This window comes from Anguilla anguilla, chromosome 5 (assembly GCF_013347855.1).
Source record: "Anguilla anguilla isolate fAngAng1 chromosome 5, fAngAng1.pri, whole genome shotgun sequence".
NCBI lineage: Eukaryota > Metazoa > Chordata > Actinopteri > Anguilliformes > Anguillidae > Anguilla > Anguilla anguilla.
The window spans coordinates 54,084,698-54,105,915 of record NC_049205.1 but is presented as its reverse complement, the minus strand read 5'-3'; the positions used below and the strand labels follow the sequence as shown (position 1 = coordinate 54,105,915).

Here is a 21,218-nt window from a genome sequence, read left to right as displayed (position 1 = left end):
TCAGGACGTGTGACTGTGGGTACGGGAAGACACAGCCCAGCCTACCAAACCACGTCAAACTCAGTTCGCTGGAAAGAAAATAAATATTTCTCACCTATACACACTGATGACACCTCACCTTTTATTTTAAGGATGATTTATGACTCAGTTCACCCTAAAACGCCAGGAGTTTAGAGCAGCAGTGTTACAATGGTCCAAATGCAAAAGAGAGGCATGGCTGTTGAATGGTGGTTCGGGGGGGGGAGGTAGTGAGGAGGGGGCGTGGCAGTTTGGAGGTGAAGGCATTTTGGAGGGCGTGTGGACGGAGGGGCGGGGCGGGGCGGGGGGTGACAGTGTGTAGGGGCCTGGCAGTACAGAGAATGTGGCGGAGAACCGAAGGAAAAGCTCTACCCCAGCCCGCTCAGAGCAGGCAGCCAGATTTAATTGGGCCATGCGGTGCCTGCAATGACAGACGATCCCTCAGAGAACCAATCTGTTTCCAATTAGGGCGAGAGCTCCCCATTTCAACCAAGAAATGTTACAGTGAAACCATTTTAAATCCATGCCTATTAACTGCTACAGTTTTGTCTCAGGACCAAAAAAAGCTTCACGGAGGAAGGAGAGCTGATTGGTAAAAGCAAGTTAACTCATTTAAACTGATAAGTAAACTGCAGGGCATTGTGTAAATCAGTGGAATCTACGCCATTATTACCTCCATATGGTAACAGAAACGCAAAAAACCAGAAACTAACTGCTCTTTCCCTGTGAGGGAATGTTAAAATTGTGTCTGAACACACTCCAAAACCATACACAATACATAAATTAGGCTAACATAAGTTTTCAAAATGTTTCTGAAAATAAACATTCAAAAGAAGGATTACAGAAGCTATAGAATGAAATTGGCCCCAGTCCAAGACATAACAAAGTTAAGTTCTTTACTCGTAAGTGGCCAGGCCCACCTGGCTTATGTGGCAAACGGGGCTGCGCGAGTTTTACTGCGCAAGCAGGACATCTGCTCGCAAAAGAACGGACGTGAAAACTGAGACGTTCGCTGCGAAAGAGAGGGCTAATTATTCCCTTCTTCTGCTTCCTCTGCACTCTGGGAGACAGGCAGCCCTTTTTCTCCCTCAGACACATGTCAAACCTTAACCCAGTAAATCTTACCATCCTATTCCCAACTTCCTGTCAAGGTGTGGTTTCCATGGAGACGTGTAGAACTGCATGCTGAATGTCCCTGCCAGCAGAACTGGTTCTGATAAAGTTACCTGTCCATGTCCCGGGACTCTGTGTGACTGTGTGTATGGTCACATTTGTGTATGTGTGTGTATGTGTGTGTGCTCATTTGTGTGTGTGTCCTTAAGAGAGGAAGACAGACACCGAGAGACAGAGAAAGGGGAGGTTTACATAGAGGGTGTGAGAGAGAAAGGGAATATGAGAGATTTATGTGTGTGACCAAAAGAGCAAGAGAGAGGGACTGAAAGAAAGGGAGAGAAAGATACACAGAGAGGTCCATGTGGCAGGGAGCAGTCTGGCGTGAGTCCCACACAGGTGCGGTATCTATGGTGCAGAGCCAAAGCTGCCTTACGCAGCACTCATTAGCCTCTGACCCACAGTAAGCTTTGACTAAGAGCTCACAAATGACTTCTCTGAAGGAGCATCAAGCAAAGTAACATGCTGTTAACTGTAAACAGTCCGCACACTTACTTCATACTGTAAACCGTCTGAATGTACTGTAGCTAGCATTATTCTGACACAGGCAATATGAAAACTGAAGTAAAGAATATGTATGGATGCTCCCTGGGATCTCTGGGATATCCCATCATAATTATGAGACTCTCGCTGCCCAGTGCGAACAGCAGCAGAACACATACTTCCCAAATAATCATAATTGTAATAAATATCATCATCAAGATCAACATGAATTAGATTTCTCCACTGATTTCACTGCTTTGCCACACGTTACTGCACACTTTGACTACATTTCCCTTGCTCCTCTGTTGCACGCTGAGGAGGCCACAATCATCAGCCAATTCTCAGAATCTGAATTTCAATGCGAGAAAAACCAACAGACACTTAGCATGTGCCATCAATCGACATCCATTATTCAAAGGCTTTCAAAGGAGTATAAAAGCATCCCATTATTATTAACCGTTTTCATTTTTCCATCAATCGATAGGCCTACTACAATCTATTCAAGCTGACACAGCAATAACCAACCATAAGCTTGTCTCTTCACTTCATCCAATCTGTATAAGTCACTTCCCTTCACTGTACTCCATATACCCAAGCCTACATCTGACATCCAACCAGCTTCATCACAGCAGCTTGCCATTCCATCACTGAACTCTGGATATTACAGTTATGACTGGAGCTGCAGTCACCGGAGAGTAGCTGTGAAACACAAACCACTGCTGGCACTGAGAGACAGCTATCCCTAAGATACTTGTCCGATCCTGTCTGGTTACGGATGCGAGGAGGGTGGAAGCAGCAAACAACAAAAAAAATGACCAAACCCCTTGGACCTAAAGCAGGCCATTTAAAAAGGGGGATTGCACGCAGCCTCGTTACTGGAGCCGTAAGTCATTTCTGCCTTAAAGATTTCCAGATGTGGGGCTGCTGGATGTATGAGAGAGGAGCTTTTGTGCTGCAGAGAGGGCCGCCCGACTGCCAAACGTTCCCTCCTCCCGATGCCCGTCCCACTCCGCCAGGGCCAGCCTCACCGTGGGGCGAAACGGGCCTGCACACGTGCCGAGCGCCCAAACGCACGCACCTCACCTGCAGCACAGATCCTAAACAACGAAACGTGCTTCAGTGCCACCTCATTCAAACACATGAGAAAGGACATAAACGCTGCTACAGTCAAAGGCCCCGGACACGTCGGGCTACAGATGAGCCTCGGGTTGGTATTGGGTGATTTATTGATTTCATACTAAAGGAAAGCCTGCATGAGGCTAATTGCTCTGGCTTTCCACTGAGTGGGCTTAGAGCTCGTGAAAGCAGCAGCACAGTACAGATGATCTTCCTGAAAACTGATTTAAATAAAAGCGACAGAAGACTATGTGAAGTGCATGTCTGGAAACACATTAATGCCTTGGCGCTAAATGCATACATATCAAACCTGGTTCAGTTTTAACTCGGCACTGAGTGCAAGAGGCAGCCTTGTGTGGAATCAACAATGCGGCCCATTTTAATGGCGGTCTGATTGGTCACTGACAGCACTGAGGAAAAGAACCTTCATCCAGCTCAGCTATGATCTGGCTCAAAATCAGTGCACATTTTCACATTAAGAACTTTCGTATCTTTCAGATTCACAGAACCTCTGAATCTTTCACATTCACAGAACCTCTGTATCTTTCACATTCAAAAAACCTCTGTATCTTTCATATTCACAGAACCTCAGTATCTCCAACATGTTGACATTAAGAAAGCCACAGAAAATCTCCCTGGTTTTCCTCATTAAAAAAGCGTGTTAAATCAATACTGGCTGATAAGCCACAAACAGGAGACCACCCTTCCTAAACCTGATTTTAAATGGTGCTCATTGATCAACAAGCACGTCCATTTAAGTAAGAACCAACCAACAGCAGATAATTACATTTTGAAGCATTGCATTTAGTTCAATTACCCCTGTGCACTTTCTCATTTAGGGAAAAAATGGGTTCTAGTTTAAATTGATCTCTTATCTCTTTATAATTACTATTATTCCATGCAACCTATATTTTTGCTTTGTGAAATGCACAGAGGTTCCATAATACTACAGCATCAGATAAGGTTTAAGTAAAATAAAAAGTGATTTGGATGCAGATGGCTGATCCTTACAGCCAGTAAGAGCATTTATAATGAAAAACCATATAAATGCAGGCAGGACAAATGCCAGTGTACAGATAAATGACCTGAGTCTAGCCTGGGCTCAAAGGCTGCGGCCGAATAGCACTGGACTCTGCTGCAGTCACCCTGCCCTTTGACCTTTCACAGTCTGCCAGGCCGGCCAGCTGAGCCACGCCCGGCACGGACCTGTGTTTCCGGGGTGATGAAGAGCGGGGTACAGAGCAGGGGGGAGCGGACAGTGCATCCGGCCCGCTCGGTCTCTCTCCCTCTGCGTTCTCACAGTCTTTTGGTTTTTTTTCTCATCAGCGGACGCCTTTGCTCAAAAAAGTTCAAACAAGAACAAAGGGCTTTGTGTGTCTGTGAAAACCTCTGTTTGGACTGATGTTGGTAAGCCACAAACAAACCCTAATTACAATGTACAAACAGTGGCGTACAATCAATGAACATCACTGGGAGTACACTGCGGACAGCAGAAAGAGCAGAGGGGGGCAGGGCTTAAAACCTAAGGGGCGGGGCTAGCAGACAGAGGGGAACAATTCTACTCAGCACAAACACAGAGACACTTTTCCCCAGTAGGATGATACAGATGTTATCCACCCCCGTCACCACTACTGTGTAAAACAATGAGGGAGACCTGGCCCTGATCCAAGTGCTTTATACACACAGTATGCAGCCATATGCATAACTCTCCCCTGAAACATGAGTCATCTGCACGTCCCCAAAGTGACCGATACACAGGGTTAGCAGTGCCATTTCCAAGGCTATTACTATGACTAGAGCGTTTAACACAAACCCGTGCTCTTGCAGAACTGACTTTCTTGTGCATTTATGCAAGTTATACCACTGAATATTTAACGACACTATCCAGGTTCACTGACCTTAACCACTACGAGGCCACAGAGCACTTCTACTAAAACAAATTAAACAATGCAGTAACAAAATTAAACAAAGTCTGAAAACGTGCTTGTTCAAATAAGCACAAGAGAATAGCCAGTATTCCAAACCAGAACAAGTCTATCCAAGCAGCCCATAAAACCACATGTGGTTTTCAAACTCCTACACCAGCCTACACAAAAACACTACTCTCACAATAATCAAGACATACACTACTCTCACACACTGCTTAATGCAGGCTCAATAAGTTTATTTCAATATACACATATAGTACTGTCATTATACTCAATAAACAGTTACAAAACTCAGACCATACTTCGGCAGTATACTTACATACTACACCCAATGGAACACTAACCTCTTCAAATAAAGCAACATTCTAGTCTGCCGACTTTAAAACAGCCCTTATCAAATAAACATTTTTTAAATATTATGTAATCCTCTGCACCAGGGTTCTGCTGATCCCTGACATGTGTGATCCAATCATCTGGCAAGAACAGAGCAGGGTTTTTAGCCTTCACATATTCACCCAGTTCCAAAAAGGCTGTCAAATAGGTTATGTTTTACCCCCAGGTCTCGTGTAAAGGAATCCACTATGTGCTGGAACCTGGTGGAACGCCTTTTTGCTATATCCCGCGGGAGAGCCGCGTGCGTGTTGGGACAGGAGCGAGTGAGACCGTGTGGATGCCAACAGAAGTTCGTTTAGGATTGTTTTGATAAGAGCATACCTGCGTACGTGATTAAATCAAGCTATAGGCCTATAGTATTTAAGGAGAATGAGAGCCAATAGAAAAACAGCGTGGACTGACAGCCTTTTAACCACAAAAACTCGTGTATCTTGCAGCAAACAAAAGGCAAATAAAGAAATAAATAAAAACACACCTGTGCATTGGGTACCTGGTTATAGAAGTATGATATGAAGCCGTAATACCATACCTGCTCTCCAGTGGAAAAAACCTGTGTCCTAAGTATAAATCACACCAGCTTATATTTAATACATTCTTAAATTGACCTCATTTCATCCATAGTAGGTCTTACTGGTGGTGGTGCTAGTAGTAGTAGTAGTAGTAGTAGTAGTAGTAGTAGTAGTAGTAATAATAATAATAATAATAATAATAATAATAATAATAATAATAATAATAATAATCTTAAATAAATAAAAACACGTATATCTGGTGTAGCCCACTTAAAGCTGTTGCGCAAAAGTATTCGGATTATCAGAACGCACATATTTGGCATGCAAACCTTAAAGAATACATTAGCTTACCGTTGGCGTTCTTTCCGCATATGAGGTGCTCATAGGGCTGTAGGACTCCCCAAAGTTCGGCGTCGTTGTTTACAACTCCGTCCAACATCTCCGCCGTCACCTGGCTACTGAGCAGTTCACCGCCTGCGCTCTGTCGCTCGGACATCAGAGCCCTTGCGCCAACTTCCTCCACCAGGCTCTCCATGCAAGCGGTCAAACAGATGGCTGCATACTCGTGGATGCGCACTGAGATGCGAGTGTCCACCATCCAGCGGAAGAAACGGCCCACGGAGAAAGTGAGTCCACAGCGAGCTGACTTACCTTTGCGCAACCACTCGCCGGCGCTCATGCTGTAGAAGGATATCGCTTTCACCGCGGCCGACACGCAGGTCTCCGCCAGTGCCCAGCTCAGCACCAGCCGGATTGCACTCTGAACTTCGAATCGGGAGCATCGGCAGTGCATGACACTCAAGCGCTGGGCTTCTCTGGAAATACGGATCAGAGCCCTTCGCAGCAGACTGGAGAGCCTCCGGACATAGTCGGTGGAGAAAGTCGGTCCTTTGCTCGCGACTTTACGTAGGATTTTCCCCACCTCCTCGTCCGTCCAGGGGAACTCTTCTAGGTCTGGCAGCCGGGGACACTTTGACAAAATATCCTCCGGGTCCTCCGGTAGCACCGCATTTACTGTGTCCCAGCTGTTGTTTCTGCTGTTCATGGAGCCAGAGAAATACCACCAGTTGCCCCGGTGCGGAGCGGTCATGAAAGCCTGAGAGTTGGATTTGGAGGAGGAAAGGCTCAGGGATTTGCAAGAGTCTCCTGCCCCGTATCCCGAGTCTAGAGTCAAATCCTCAAGAGTCTTCATATTGAAACTGTTCATCCCGTCCTGCATGAATGTCCAGCGACAGCGAAGTGGAAAATGACCGAGTGGATATGGTTCTACCTTCCCCTTACCATCCTAGTTGTACTTTACATAGGTACATTAACCAAGGTAGCTAGTTATGAACATATCTTTAGAGATATCTTATTAAAATGTTCTTTCTTTTCATACGAATGTTGGTTAATTTAAGAATACAGAAACCATCCATTCGTACGGTGGATTCCGTTGAATTATCGCTACATAAACAAAACCTAAGAATTCGATTGTGCAAGAGTCAATCGTCTTCCGAATTCGGGTTAAACAGCCACACTCATACTTCACAATGTGGAGTCCTAGATTTCTAACGCTGCTTGTATGGAGTACGGGAAGCTGCCGTTCAAGCGCAGGACTTTCTACGAACCAATCAGGAGTTAACTGTGTGAGCCAATCAGAGCGACAATGCCAGAGTTCACTAAAACTCTGTCTAGCATTATAAACTTTGGTGAGCATACAAGAGCTAATGTTACCAGTCAGAGAGTTATTTTAATCTGTTTGATAATGAATTGTGCTCGATGTACTCATACAATTTTATATTTCATGGACAAAAATCATTTTTATACTTTCACTTAATTGTAAATTTGTAACATTTGGTCGAAAGGTCACTTTTCGTCATTGAATATTTGTATGTATTTTCTTCTCTTAGATAAATGAATATGTACAATATGTAATTTGTTGAATAATAGATAATAAATAAATAACACCGTACAGAGAAAAAACAAAATAAATCCCCTATTTATTTTCCCGATGTACTACAGTGATATAAACTATAACTTATCTAACATTTCATGCACATGATTTATAAAAGTATCAGAATCATACTGTGAGTTTTTTTTTCTCACTAATCGTCAGTTGACACTCACAAAATTAGATTATGTCTCAAATAATTATCTTAATTCTGCATCACACACAAATAATATATTTATGATTGTAAATAGCATAACATAAATTGGCTGCATTTAGTCCATCAGATTTCGTATTCTAATATTCTTTAATTTAACAACCGCGATTCAAGTCATCCGTCACCCTCTTGTGGTAATGTGTAGAACTGCATCGGGGTAATGCAAAGTCGATAAAGCTGAACCTCAGGTGAAAGACTGAGAGGTTTCAAATGTTGTCTGCATGTCGCTAAGCACAATTAATGCAATAAAATGGTACCATGATTTATCATGATTTTATGGTTAAAACTGTTATCCAAAATTAAACATTGCTAGTAAGGTGGTTTCTCACCTGTATGGTTGAGATACACCGTAACGTGTATTTTAAAAGAATGTCTTCAAACATGTAAGAAGAAAACATGCTAAACCAATCCCAGACTTTAGCTTAAAATTTTATTTCTAAAAAAAGAAAAGTAAAATCATAAACCAAAATACATTACATTCGTTAAACTTTCTACAAAACAATTTCACAGAAATTATCTTTAAAACGTACAGGTTCCCTGTCTTTTGTCTTTATTCATGTTTAGCATTTTGTAACAAGGCAAACCCCTAGCTGTAGATAAAGAATGTGTACACTTTCTGGGCAATGAGGTTTTGACAATCTTCAATCTTACTCAATAATATTGATAGATACTGTATATAAATTGTATTTGTGCATATATATATATATACTCAAATGTAATAATTTGCTTCAATCTATATTACACTGAGAAACATGAACAATACTTTTCAACACCAAATCATCAGGTAAATCTAATGACGGCACAACCAACATTAACAGGGCATTCAGAAGCCACCAGCAACACCACGGTGTCCCACACACAAACCCTGACTCCTTATTTGTAAACCGCAGGAGCTGTACCTCTGTTAAATAAGGATAGCAATGATTTAATTATTAATTACTGCGTCTGTGTTTGCATGTATATAGTCTGCTTTTGGTTCCTGTGCATACTGACTTCATTATTGTACTCATGTATTCATGTATCCATCTTGTTTCGCCTTCGTTACATACTGTCCTTATCACTGTCCTTGTTTTATTTAACCTTGTTCAGAAACCTTGGGCTCTGGAAAGGCAGCTACAAATAAAACATTATTATTATTATTATTATTATTATTATTACATTTTTAAAGAGATGCTCCTCACAACTTCACCTTCCTCTGACAGAAATCAACAGTCAGACAGTTTGTGAAGCTCCTCTAACTCCCGGCTTGTCAGTTGTTCTGCGTTACTTCTTGTCTGTTGGCCATGGGGACACAACAGCACGTACTGTACTGTCTGGCCACCCGGTGCACTGCAACACTTCCTGTCTGTCAGTCAGGCACACTGCACTTTCGAAGGAGGTCTGGGAGCAAACAGCTTCACTTGTAGCTGAATCAAAAAATGTGGCACACAGCAAGCTATGGATCTCAGAAGACAGCCAAAGAGCCTGGGAATTCTCTCAGTCTGCTTGTATTGTATTTGGGGAAAACGTACGCCAAATCCTCAACAGAGAGAGAGAGGGAAAGATGCAAAGGTATGTAAGTTAAATGCTATATCCCAAACACAGACTAGAATCTCCACAGTCTGCAATAACAAAGCACCAGTGACTAAGTCAGTGTTCACCCATAAAAATCCATTTATCTATACTCCTGTCTGTACACCTACATCTGAGCAGTTCATGGTTAATGCGATGTAAAATATTTAAAGTTCTGTCTACCAGAACACCAACCCAGGTTATAGAATAAAGAGACACAGGCCCCTGCTTTCTACACTCCAAACACAGCATCAGAAACAATAGCATAATTACTTTTTCCATGGCCTGAACCTCTTTGATAACTTATTTTGTTTAAAGTTTTTTTTTGTAGAAAACAGATTACTCTTTTGGAAAAACAGAAATTAAGAATGTGAGTCCAGCTTTACATTCCCTTCCAGCCGAATGGGAAGCAGTAAATGCCCTTCCTCCTAAAACGAGAAGTGTTTCTCCTCCGAGTTATTTATGGGAAGGACGGTGGCTGAAAGTACTCTCAGCAGTCAGAGTAAGCCACTGTGTCCCAACAAGGGGTCCTTGGAACAGACTGAGCTGTCCTTGCAGGATGCCTGCCCTGCACTGAGTCAGCCTCGGGGCTGGAGTTCCTCCAGGAGGGGGGGTGTGTGGAGGGGGCAGAGTTATCCCCTGGGGCTCCTTTTCATCGCCGTGTTCCACATGCCACGCTTGGAGTGGTAGTAGTGGAAGAAGTTCCGCAATCTGAGGCGCTCCACCTCCAGACCATGCTGAAGGACTCTGCAGGAATAAGCAGCAGAACATGAAGGTAAATCCACACTACTGAAACAACACTGCATTCAAACAACACTGTGCTCAAACAACCCTTCACTATAATAACACTACTGCATCAACACTGCACTATAACAACACTACTGAAACAACACTTCAGTTTAACAACACTGTGCTCAAACAACACTGTCCTTAAATACTGCACTAAAACACTGCACTAAAACAACACTACTGAAACAACACTTCAGTTTAACAACACTGTGCTCAAATGAAGAAACCCTGCACTCACAGCTGTAATACAAAAATACACTGTAGGTCAGCATACAGTACGCTGTGTGGCACGTCCACTGGAGAACACAGAAGACAGCTCAGGAGGGGCCCTTTTGGTTGGGGCTTGTATAAGCCTCCTTCTGTTTAGCATGTCAGTCCTTCACTGTATTTTGGGTACCTGTACCTAGGCTCGTCCCTGTGTCTGGGATACCCACACTTACTTCCGTCCATGCTTTCTGTGGCACCCACACATAAGTCCAAGCCCGTTTTTGGGGTATGCATATATAGGCCCCTTCCTGTTCTTGGGGGACCCATGCTATTTTCCCTCCCTTTTCTTGGGGTACCTGTCCAGCAGTTCCCAGTCCTCTCCGCCCCAGCGGTCTTTGAACTCTTCTGTGTTCATCCCCCCAACCGTGTCGAAATCTGACTTGTAAATGCCAAACAAGCCGAATCCGTTTACCTCCCAGTACCCTAGAGACAGCAGTGAGAGACGGAACAGGCACAGGCAATTAGCTTCTGCCTGCACAATCGTCTGCATGCAATACCAGTAGCTTAGCTCACACTTCAGCACGGCTATGTGTGTGTTTTATGGTCTATTAACTGTGCGCAGGCTGTATATAGTGTAAAGTATACATGGTGTGTGAATAATGTAGAGTATGCATGGCATGTAGTGAGTGAGCACAGTACATACAGTGTGTGAACAGTGTACAGCATGCATGGCATGTATTGTGTGTGTATAGTGAATATTGTGAAAATACTGTAGAGTGTGTACAATGTGTATAGTTTATGTGTAGTGTATAGTGTGTGAATAATGTAGAGTGTGTATGCAACGTATTGTGTGTGTATAGTGAATATTGTGTAAATATTGTAGTGTGAACAGTGTGTATAGTTCATGTGTAGTGTATAGTGTGTGTGTGTGTGTGTGTGTAGTGTATAGTGTGTGTGTGTGTGTGTATAGTGTGTGTGTGTGTGTGTGTGTGTAGTGTATAGTGTGTGTGTGTGTGTATAGTGTGTGTGTGTGTGTGTGTGTAGTATATAGTGTGTGTGTGTGTGTATAGTATGTGTGTGTAAATTGTGTAGCGTGTAAGCGGTGCGGTACCGTCGGGCTCTTTTGGAGAGCTGCCGCAGCTCAGTCTCATGACGATGGGGGCGAAGGCGAGCCGGCCCTCCACACAGTGCTTCCTGATGCTCTCCAGGATGTTGAGGGGGAAATGGATGTGCAGGTCACACAGGAACACGATGCTGCGGCCGTCCTGAGAAGCACACAAACACACGCATATGCTTACATACACACTAGCACGTACTCACACACACAAATACAATTAGGACACAATCAGTCAGTCGCACTTTCTCTAAGCATCAAAGCTCAACTCAGTACATATTTTCTCTACACTGTATATTCCTTTCTCCAGTAGTAGAGTAGCCTCACAAACATGTTAATTCCATATGATATTCATATTGTGGTGAGGGGATAGTGTTAAATTCGCAGGTGTGTGTGTCTCAGAAAGAGAGAGAGAGAGAGAGAGAGAGAGAGAGCAATGAGAGCAGTCCAGAGATCCTGTCGACACTCCAGAGCCCTGGACTGAAAGGGCAATATGGCTGCGGTCACAGTGTAATTAAAGAGAACGGGGTCCACTTTGCCAGCCTCTGCAAACAGACTGACAGGCCAGGGCCTCTGAGGAAGACCTGAGCTTCCCCACAGCCAGCGTCTACCAGCGCACTGGCATTTTCCGTGTCCTTATTCGACTTGACCGCAACGGTGAGTTACCGCACAACGACCGCCACGTCCGTCCCCACCTCCCCTCGCTCACCTCGATGGTGTCCACGCCCATCTGCAGTCCGGCCGAGCGCTCAAAATTACCCTCACGTCTCAGGTACTCGTACCTGCCGAAACACAGCAACACAAACATGGTGCCTTGTCTGTACAGAAGCACAAATACATGGCAAACAGTGCAAATGCCTGTTTCTTATACACTTGTTAGCCTTAGTCTGTGTTAACTCAATTATGACACCAGTGTAGTTCAATAACTTTTATAAGATAACTGCTCATTGAACTGCTCCAAAACATAACAGCCAAACACTCCCTTTACAGTCGCACTGACTCAAAGGTGAAACTAAACTAAACATAGAAGACTGGTTCCATATATTATTGTAATTAACAAAGCAAACTTATTCCATATGTTACTTGACTTATCATATGAGCTTTTTACCTGTCATTGAGAAGAACTCACCTGGGCACCTGGCTGTCCCGGAGGGCCTGCTCCACGTCCATGTCCTCACTCTCAAAGTCCACGATGATGATGCTGAAGTTCTCGTCCTTGGTCTCGAGGTGAAGGAGCTCCATGTCCGAGATGAACTGCTGAACCCACCGGGCCTGGTTCTTCACTGTAGAGACACAGAGAGCCCAGCTTCTGTGACAGGGCTGAAGCATGAATGCGGACACAACTCAGGTACTTTAACAGGACAGGTTCACAGGTGCCCGCAGCCATACAATCATGTGTCCTGTTCTTGCCAAATGACTTTAGCTAAGCAAATGTGGACTTGGTTAGTACATGGGTGGGAGGCCTCCTGGGACAACTATGTTGCTGCTTGAAGTGGTGTTGCTGGGCCAGTAGGGGGCAATCTTTCCCCTGGTTGTAAAAACCCCAATGCCCCAGTGCAGTGAGGGGGACACTGTGCTGTAGGAGATGCTGTCTTAATCCAAGGTCCTCACTTTGGCCATTAAATATGCCATGACACTCATGGCAAAGAGTAGGGGGTTCCCTGGTGCCCTGGACAAATTCCCAACCTGGCTTTCATAGTTTGCCACCTAATCATCCCCCAGTTTAATTGGCAAAAATATAGTTCTCTCCATCTCCACCTCAGCTGATGTGTGATGATGTGTGGCACAAAATGGCTGCTGTTGATTACCCAGTGAGGTGCTACACATTGGTGTTGGCTGAAGTGAGTTTCCCCCTCATTACTGTAAAAAAATGCTTTGGGTTTTGAGAAAAGTGTATATAAATGGAAGGAATTATTCTTATTACTTATTAACTTATTATTATTTTTATTAACTACAGGTTAATAATAATAACAATAATAGAGTGGTTTAGGGACACAGTTTTTAGCTATTTATGAATACTGATGCCACCTTAGCCACTGTGACAGGATTGTTGTAGAGTTATAAAATCCCCTAAAAGCACTTGCGTGGGCTTTATGGCTACTGGGAGTGGCTGAAAGAAGAAACAGTTCTGCTGTCTGCTTTGAAGAACTCGTGTGCCATGTTCGCTCTTGTTCGAGCTGAACAGTAATAATTTAATTGGAAGCACTACTACATCAAAATTGATTAATTGTAGCATTTTAAATTAATTTCAGCTTTTGAGCAGTTGGAGGGATTGATTGATTATTCTATTAAGCACCCGAGAGCACCGCGAGGTAATTGAGCGGGGGAGACAGCACGGACACAGCTTCACAGCACTGGGGCACACAGAGATACAGAGCTTTCAACAGGCTACAACTACACTACAGGCTGCCAATGTGAGGCACTGTGAGATATCTGTGTGTATATTACACTTCAGTGGGTAAGGAGTGTTGAGGAAACGCATCACTTTGGAAAGGGGGTCACCTGGGTAAAGTGTGTTACGCAGGAGAGGGACTGGGTTGTGTATTTACGAATTGGTGGCACTCTCCTGTTTATGTTTAGAGGACCGCTGTTTTATAGAAATAGTGACAGCTTGATTGCATAAAAAGCTGCTCATGTTACACTGAAGCTGCTCATATTTGCTGTCTATCCACAGAGTTGGACAGTGATCTGTGGGAGGGGTAAGGGATAGCGCCTGAGCCTCCTGGGCTCTATGCCCAGCTCCTGGACCACGGTGCCCCCCCCCGCACCCATCTGTCCGGGACCCACCTGGCACCACAAAATGCACCATGACGTCGCGTCTCCAGCGCAGCGCGGTGGGCTGGCACAGCAGGGGCTTGACGTAGGCCGTGCTCCCGGGCGCGGTGGCGAGGGGCAGGGCGCCGGGGCTGGTGGGATGGGGAGCGGCGGCGGCGGGGGGTCCCAGGCTGGCGTGGAGGGCAGAGGCGGCGGAGGAGGAGGAGGAGGCGGAGGGTGGGGCCGACGCGGCGCCGTCCTCCAGGCTGTCCTCCCCCCTCCCGTGCTGCAGCAGCAGGTAGACGTACTCGGAGAGGTGCACCACCCGCTTCCCCCGCTCCATCAGCTCCAGCTCCACCAGGTACCGGCTCCCCCGCACAGAGTCCCTCCGCTTCTCCACATTAATGATGCGCAGCAGCGTGTAGATACTGAGAGAGAGAGGGAGGGAGGGGGGGGGAGAGAGAGAGAGAGAGAGAGAGAGAGAGAGAGAGAGAGAGAGAGAGAGAGAGAAAGACAGGGGGGAGAGAGAGCAGGAGAGGAGGAGGGAGAGAGAGAGAGGAAGGGAGAGAGAACAAGTAAAAAGACAAGAGGGAAAGAGATAAATATAGACGAGAGGGGAAGGGGAAGAGATAATGAGACACAGCAAGTCACAAAGAGATTGAGAAACAGAAAGAAAGAGGAGAGGGAGAGAGGGAGCAAGCACAAGGAGAGGGAGGCAGGAAGAGAGAAAGAGAGCACAAAGGACAAAGCGAGAGGATGGAAAGAGATAAAGATAGAGGGAGAGAGGAGGGAGGCAGAGGGAGACACAGACAGACAGATTATGTGTTCGATACAGGCATTCTCGGGCCATCACAGACACCCTCACACTCCAGCTGTCAATCTCAGCCCTGAAGAGGTCAGAAAAACTCCCATTATCATGAGCAGGTCAGACAAGCTAACTCAAGTTGAAACTGACAGATGGCTGTCCGAGGTGCTCGGCGCTGAAGAAAAGAGATGAGTGGATAAAGTTAATTTTATCAATCAGAAATGAGCCGAGTCCCCCGGGGGGAGATGTTTAAGGTGCCAAACGATGAAAACGCCTCAGAGTGCTACTCAGCGTGACACGGAGCTGCATCTGAAGCGACAGGCCTTTCTGTTCAGCCCCCACGTGCTCATTAAACGCCAGCCAGCCAGCTGCCGGGCCTGGCGTCTGATATTATCATCTCCAGATAAGAAAACGTATGGATCTGCGCAGTGTCAAGCCTGAGCCTGAACGAGCAAGGCACCGTCCCTGCAGGATATGAGCCCTCTAAGGCCCACCATCACAGATATGAGATTGGAATGTTCTTAACTGAACATTCTAATGCTGATGTAATAGTCACTACTGGATAAATGAAAGCAATGGAGTTCCAGAACACTGACTTAGAATGCTGGAAAACATTCTGAAAAACCTACTCTTGAAAGGGTTAAGAAGATCCTTATCTTCACACTAGCGATAAGGTAAAGCTGTGGTATGTTATATTTATGGAGATATGTGAATGATGTTATGTCTGTATTTTGGGAGACTCTGAGCCCTCCAGCCCCCCCCTGCTCTGCGACGCACTGCTTCCCTCTCAGTGCGCTGCAGAGCGTGGGGTCTGAGACGCCCGCGTCAGCCTCTCACCCGCCGCTGCGCTCGTTGAGCTTCTCCATGTACTGGGCGAGCAGGTCCACCACCTCGCTCTCGGCCAGCTGCAGGTTCCCCGACACGTTGCAGCGCAGGTCGTTCCAGTCGGAGCGCAGCAGCTCGAAGTCCATGCTGTTCACGCTGAACGTGCGCTGCCAGTTAATGGCGTCCTCCGCCCACCCGGGCCGGGGCTCCGCCTCCTCATAGCTGTAGTCCGAGACCCCGCCCTCCTCCTCCTCTGGCCCCGCCTCCTCCTGCCCCAGGGAGTTTGTGACCTCGGAGGTCCTCATGTAGGAGGTGACCCGGGTTTCCGTGGGTGGGGTGAGCCCCGGGTCGGCGGGTGGAGCCGGCGGGGTGGACAGAGGGGGGTCCCCGCGGTTGGGCGTCGACGTGACCGCGCCCCTCCTGCTGGGGAGGCCCGGGCTCTCCCGCCTCCCCCTCTGAGGCTCCTCCCTCCTCCTGTGAGGGTGTCGCCCCAGCTCGGCGTCCAGCCCCGCCCCAGCCCCTCGGTGGGAGGCCTTGCTGAACCCGAGGGGGGATTTGGGCCACAGCTGCCGGGCGGCCCCCAGCCCCCTGCCCCCCCGCCTCTTGGTCCCCAAGTTCACCAGTTTGGTGGTCTTGCCGTTCTGGTACAGAAAGACCCCCGGGAACACCTCCCTGGGCTGTCGGGGGGTGGTACCCCTCCTGCCTGCGGAGAGGCGGGGCCGCGTGATGTAGACCTTATTCTCCTCCTTCCCCTTCTCCTGATTGGGGCGGGGTTTGGCGGGGGCGGCCCCGGGGCCCTGGCCCTTGTGGGCGGAGTTGCTGAGGATCTGCTTGGCCCGGCTGGTGAGGGCTGAGAGCGAGCTCTTCCGGGGGAACAGCAGGGCAGACTTGCTGAGTTTGGGGGGCGTCTCCGCGGCCCCTCTCCTGCTCGGCTGCGCGGGAGCGGTGCGGACCCAGGTCAGGGAGCGGGTGAAAGGGGTGCCGGGACGGCGGAACCCCAGCGTCTCCGCTTCCTGCCGCTGCTCGCCCAGAGCGCCGGCCCGGGGCTCCGGGGGGTCCCTGGTGCTCCCCTCGCGCCACCCCCCCTCCCGCCGCTCTCTCGACTTGAAGCCCAGCACGTCTCCCTCCTCCCCCTCCTCCCCCTCTTCCCCACCCTCCCTGTTGCCCGGGGTCCGGGGCGTGGGCCTCTGGGATGGCCGCGGAGCACGGCTGGGCTGACTGGCATTGGCCTTCCTCCTGGCCGGCTGAGAGTCCACCACTATCGCCTCGTCCTCCGGGTCCTCCCCTTCCTCTTCCTCCAAAAAATCTGGAAAGAAAGAAGAGTGATTTTTCAGTGACACTAACGACGAGGCCCCTGGAACTACCGGCAGCTGCCCCTCTTTGATTGCCGTCTGGGGCTCATCAGATGCCCATACACGGCTGGCAGTATTTATGACCGCTGAGGGGGCAGGGAGGGAGAGGGAATCTGCAATAAAGCAGGGCTGGGACACGTCCCCGTCACGCCTCATCCAACCCCCCCACCACCCCACTCCTCCACCCCTCCCCGATCAGGGAAAACGCACCATCTGGGTTGGGGAAGAACATGGGCTGGTCGTCCTCTTCCTCATCCATCTTCATGTATTTGTAGAAGCCAAACCTGTCAGACGGGAGCCAAGCAAAAGCAGCACTGAGACGACTACAGGTGACACTTCCGCAGTGAATAAACTCCCATCTGCAGGTGCTCTAATTTCAAAAGTGACACGGCTTGTGCTGTACAGAGCCCGCAGAAACTACTGAACTAATAAGCCTCAGCAAACTCAATAAACCTCAGTAAACTTAGTAGACCTCAGTAAACTCAGCAAAGCTCAGTGAATTAAGTAGCCCTTACTATTCTATGGAAGTAAAATTCCCTTGTGTCCTGGAACAGTTCTGCTCGTATTATTCTAAAGATGACTGCATAAGGCCTCCACAGGGAGTCATTATTACTGTTACGCAATGCCTGTGCTATGGTATTACTTTGTGTTAAGCACAGTAAACCTATGAAAGTTGAAGCCAGACGTCAGAGCCATTAGAGCCGTATCATTATAACATATTGATTTATAGTCATTCCTGATGAACGAAAGCATTTCATCACGCTCTGAAGTGCTTACTTCTCAAGGTAAATCGGTGACTCTCTGTAGAAGCACTTGTTCTCTTTCTCCATATGGGTAAGTCGGGTGAAGTCATTGGGATAGACGAATGACAGGTACACCTGCGTGCATGAGAAATAAAGGGATCAGGACAGCATCAGACTCTTACATTAATAACCACTGTGTACAGAACAGGCATCACAGCATTCATCCACAACTGGTACTTTTTAAGGTGCATGTCTCATCTGACATATTGTGATGAATTTAAAATTAAAAAATACAATCAAATATCCCCAATAATCCAGTATCCACAATATTCAGAGCCCGTACATATACACTCAAACACAGTAAAAACGTCAAAACAGCATTGTCGTCTTTAGGACTTGTTGCAATGACAGGCTTTGGACCAAAGGGGGCAGCAGCAGCCCGGTTTTATGGCTTGAGAAGAGGCCGAGTATTGGGCAAAGAGGATAGAAATGCTCCGATAGTATTTCGCTATCTGGAGGACTCCGCTCTTGTCTTACAAAAGCACCGAGTAAGTGGCTTAGCCTCGCCATCCTGTTAGAGCTGAAAGAGATTTCTTCATGCTCCGCGAGACAGCGGCTCCAAAGGAATTAACGGCAATACGGTATGTCATTTGATTTAGCTGCTTACCGTGACGAATTAGTCTAAAATGGAAAATAAATATATGCATGAAAATCTCCTTTTCTAGTCACAGGCATGCAATCATGTACCAAAAAAATGTATTTTTAAATAACAGAGACGTGTGAAATTTCATACGGGGATGGTGTGTGTTTGATGACACAGTCATAGTAATACGTTAGTACTACCCCCAAAACATTTGCTTCAAAGACTTTAAATTACAGAAATATGCCAATGATGCAGGGAACATTAATTATAATTGGTTGTTTGTAACTGTTGTCACCCTCTCAAATGACGTTAATAAAATTTTATTGAATCTCTGCATCTTTACACAAATCAGTCAGATGGTAACCTACTGTAAGTATGACTCATAATAAAATTTTAATCAGTGATATTTAATGATCCTCAGTAATCACCACTTTCTGTTTGTCGTGAAATGCAAATCTCTGTGCACACACCATTCACACACACGTACAAGCACATTATTCATAAACACACAAATATGCAGGCATGTACATGTATCCATGCACACACAAACACACACCCACACATACATACACACACACATAAACACTCACACACACACAAACACACACACACAAACTAACACACCCATACATAGTGTACACACACACACACAGACAAAGACACAGACACACACACGTACACACACACGCATATGCACACACACACGCTGGCACAGACAGAGCCTCAGACAGATGGCAGAGATTGGCGTGACTCACAAACTGCAGGCCCTGGTAGCGGGCGATGGGGAAGTCCTTCACCACATACGTGGGCGCGTAGAGGCAGGGGGGAAGCACGCTCTCCAGGTGGGACGGGTCTATCATCGGCGCCCCTGGAACACATTAATCAGCAGAGCACAGCCCCACGGTCAGCGTCTGCCAGTGAGACACACCCATCTTCAATATCACACTACTGGAGCAACTCTTCAAAGGCAAAAGGACAGAGGGGCAGGGATGCAGGCAGACAGACAGACGGACGGACAGGGCGCGCGGGCAGACGCACGGCTGTAGAAGGTGTCTCGGGGGTCCTGTTTCAGCATGTCGGCTCCGTGCTGGCTGGCGCCCGGGGCCCGGCGGGGGGGGAGGCTGTGGCTGGCCAGCGTCTGCGGGATGTGATCCACGCTGTTCATCTTCAGGCTGGACTCGTCTGCAGGACAGAGAGCGCGGGGCGCGGTCAGAGGGACCCAGCTGTGCCCAGAGTGGGCCCTTATGGAGAAGGGACCCAGCTGTGCCCAGAGTGGGCCCTTACAGAGAAGGGACCCAGGTGTGCCCAGAGTGGGCCCTTACGGAAAAGGGACACATCTGTATCTGTATGAAACTATGAGTGGTCTCTTACTAAGAAGGGACCCATCTGTGTCCGTATGAATCTACAGTATGAGAGGTCCCTCATGGAGAAGGGACACATCTGTGTCTGTATGAATCTATGAGTGGGCCCTTACAGAGAAGGGACCCATCTGTGTCCATGTGAAACCAAGAGTGGGCTTTGATGGAGAAGGAACCCACACAGGTCTATATGAAACTCTTATGGAGAAATCTTTTACTTTCACAGCAGCAACAGGTAATAAAGCTGAATGAACTGTAAAAGTTACTCAGTTAATTAAAAGTTTTCAGTTCCTGAAAAGGAGGAGTCAAAACTGGTGACCTCATCACAGACAGCGTAAAAAAGGAGAGATCAGAAGAGGTCCGAAATGAAAAGGTGGAGAGAAGCAGAGAGGGAAGGGTGACAGGAGAGCGCTGTGCGGAGGCGTAGAGAGACGGCCACACGCGGCTCCACGCACGTGGGAGGGGCGCTATAAATACATCCCCGCGGCTCCTCGCTGAGAGACCCCGCTGCCGCGTGTGTCCACGCACAGCACGCAGACGCGGGATCCCTGCGGCTCAGCCAGAGTGCAGCAAGGCATGCTGGGAAGCAGCTGGGGGACCGTGGAGAGCTGGCGAGAGCGGAGCCACCCCTTCATTAGAGCTTATCTCTCCATGATGTGAAGGCTCTCAGAGGCATCCTGGCTGGCTGGCTGGCCACGGACAGAAAAGAGTCTTTAATTAATGGTATCGATTGGCAGGCGGAGAGTGGAAGTATGATTTATGGAGCATCGCGGGGTGGCCCAGATGGGAGACGTGCTTTATAATTAAGAGGAAAAAACCCCAACTCCTCTTCCATTGTGGAGTGACGGGGCGAGCGAAGGGAACGGGGGACGTGGGAACCTCCCACTGCAGGGTGTCTGGAGGTGGACCAGGGGGTAAGTGTATTGAAAGGCTGACATTAGAGAGTTGGTTCAGTTTGCTCTCCTTGTCACCTTCCTCCTGGATGAACGAGTCCCTCATGCTCATGGACTGTACCTGACCTCAGACACAGCATTGCCCAGGGACTGGGGAGCACAGCTCAGCTCAGCCAGGTTTGTTAACTCCACAGGCCTGCAGAAGTTCCACAACTTCCTTGTTTGTTAATCAAGTGTAGAACTGACTTATTAACAATGCCTGGACAGACGGCTAAATACCCTGTGTGTGCAAATCGATCCGTCAGATAGAATGCTTAGCTTCACCACTGCTGCACTGAAATGGTTCTTACAACAGCAGTGCTCCAATGCATATGGCAATGCAGCTGTGAAGTGTGAGAGCACTGTGGGGTGGGGTGGGGTGGG

The 21,218-nt window shown here is 47.4% G+C and overlaps 2 protein-coding genes across 4 annotated transcripts in view; both read right to left on the bottom strand.

Annotated features, from left to right (window-relative positions):
- Positions 1-7,167, bottom strand: part of LOC118227885 (ankyrin repeat and BTB/POZ domain-containing protein 2-like) — a 41,901-nt gene extending 34,734 nt beyond the window's left edge. Inside the window, exon 1 of one of the 3 annotated variants that reach the window (XM_035418888.1) lies at positions 5,969-7,167. In XM_035418888.1, coding sequence (XP_035274779.1) covers positions 5,969-6,836 — 868 coding nt within the window. In that variant the 5' untranslated portion in view covers positions 6,837-7,167. Of the gene's footprint in view, positions 1-5,268; positions 5,387-5,968 lie in introns of those variants that run through there. The other 2 variants (XM_035418889.1, XM_035418890.1) reach the window with 2 other exon arrangements.
- Positions 7,168-8,172: 1,005 nt separating this feature from the next.
- Positions 8,173-21,218, bottom strand: part of LOC118228416 (N-acetyl-beta-glucosaminyl-glycoprotein 4-beta-N-acetylgalactosaminyltransferase 1-like) — an 82,849-nt gene continuing 69,803 nt past the window's right edge. The window contains exons 11-21 of the mRNA XM_035419935.1: positions 19,583-19,726; positions 19,300-19,412; positions 17,936-18,036; positions 17,369-17,442; positions 15,819-17,112; positions 14,210-14,604; positions 12,552-12,705; positions 12,132-12,204; positions 11,420-11,573; positions 10,665-10,791; positions 8,173-10,059 (exon numbers count right to left, since the gene is read on the bottom strand). Of these exons, the coding sequence (XP_035275826.1) occupies positions 9,945-10,059; positions 10,665-10,791; positions 11,420-11,573; positions 12,132-12,204; positions 12,552-12,705; positions 14,210-14,604; positions 15,819-17,112; positions 17,369-17,442; positions 17,936-18,036; positions 19,300-19,412; positions 19,583-19,726 (2,744 nt within the window). The 3' untranslated portion in view covers positions 8,173-9,944. The remainder of the gene's footprint in view (positions 10,060-10,664; positions 10,792-11,419; positions 11,574-12,131; positions 12,205-12,551; positions 12,706-14,209; positions 14,605-15,818; positions 17,113-17,368; positions 17,443-17,935; positions 18,037-19,299; positions 19,413-19,582; positions 19,727-21,218) is intronic.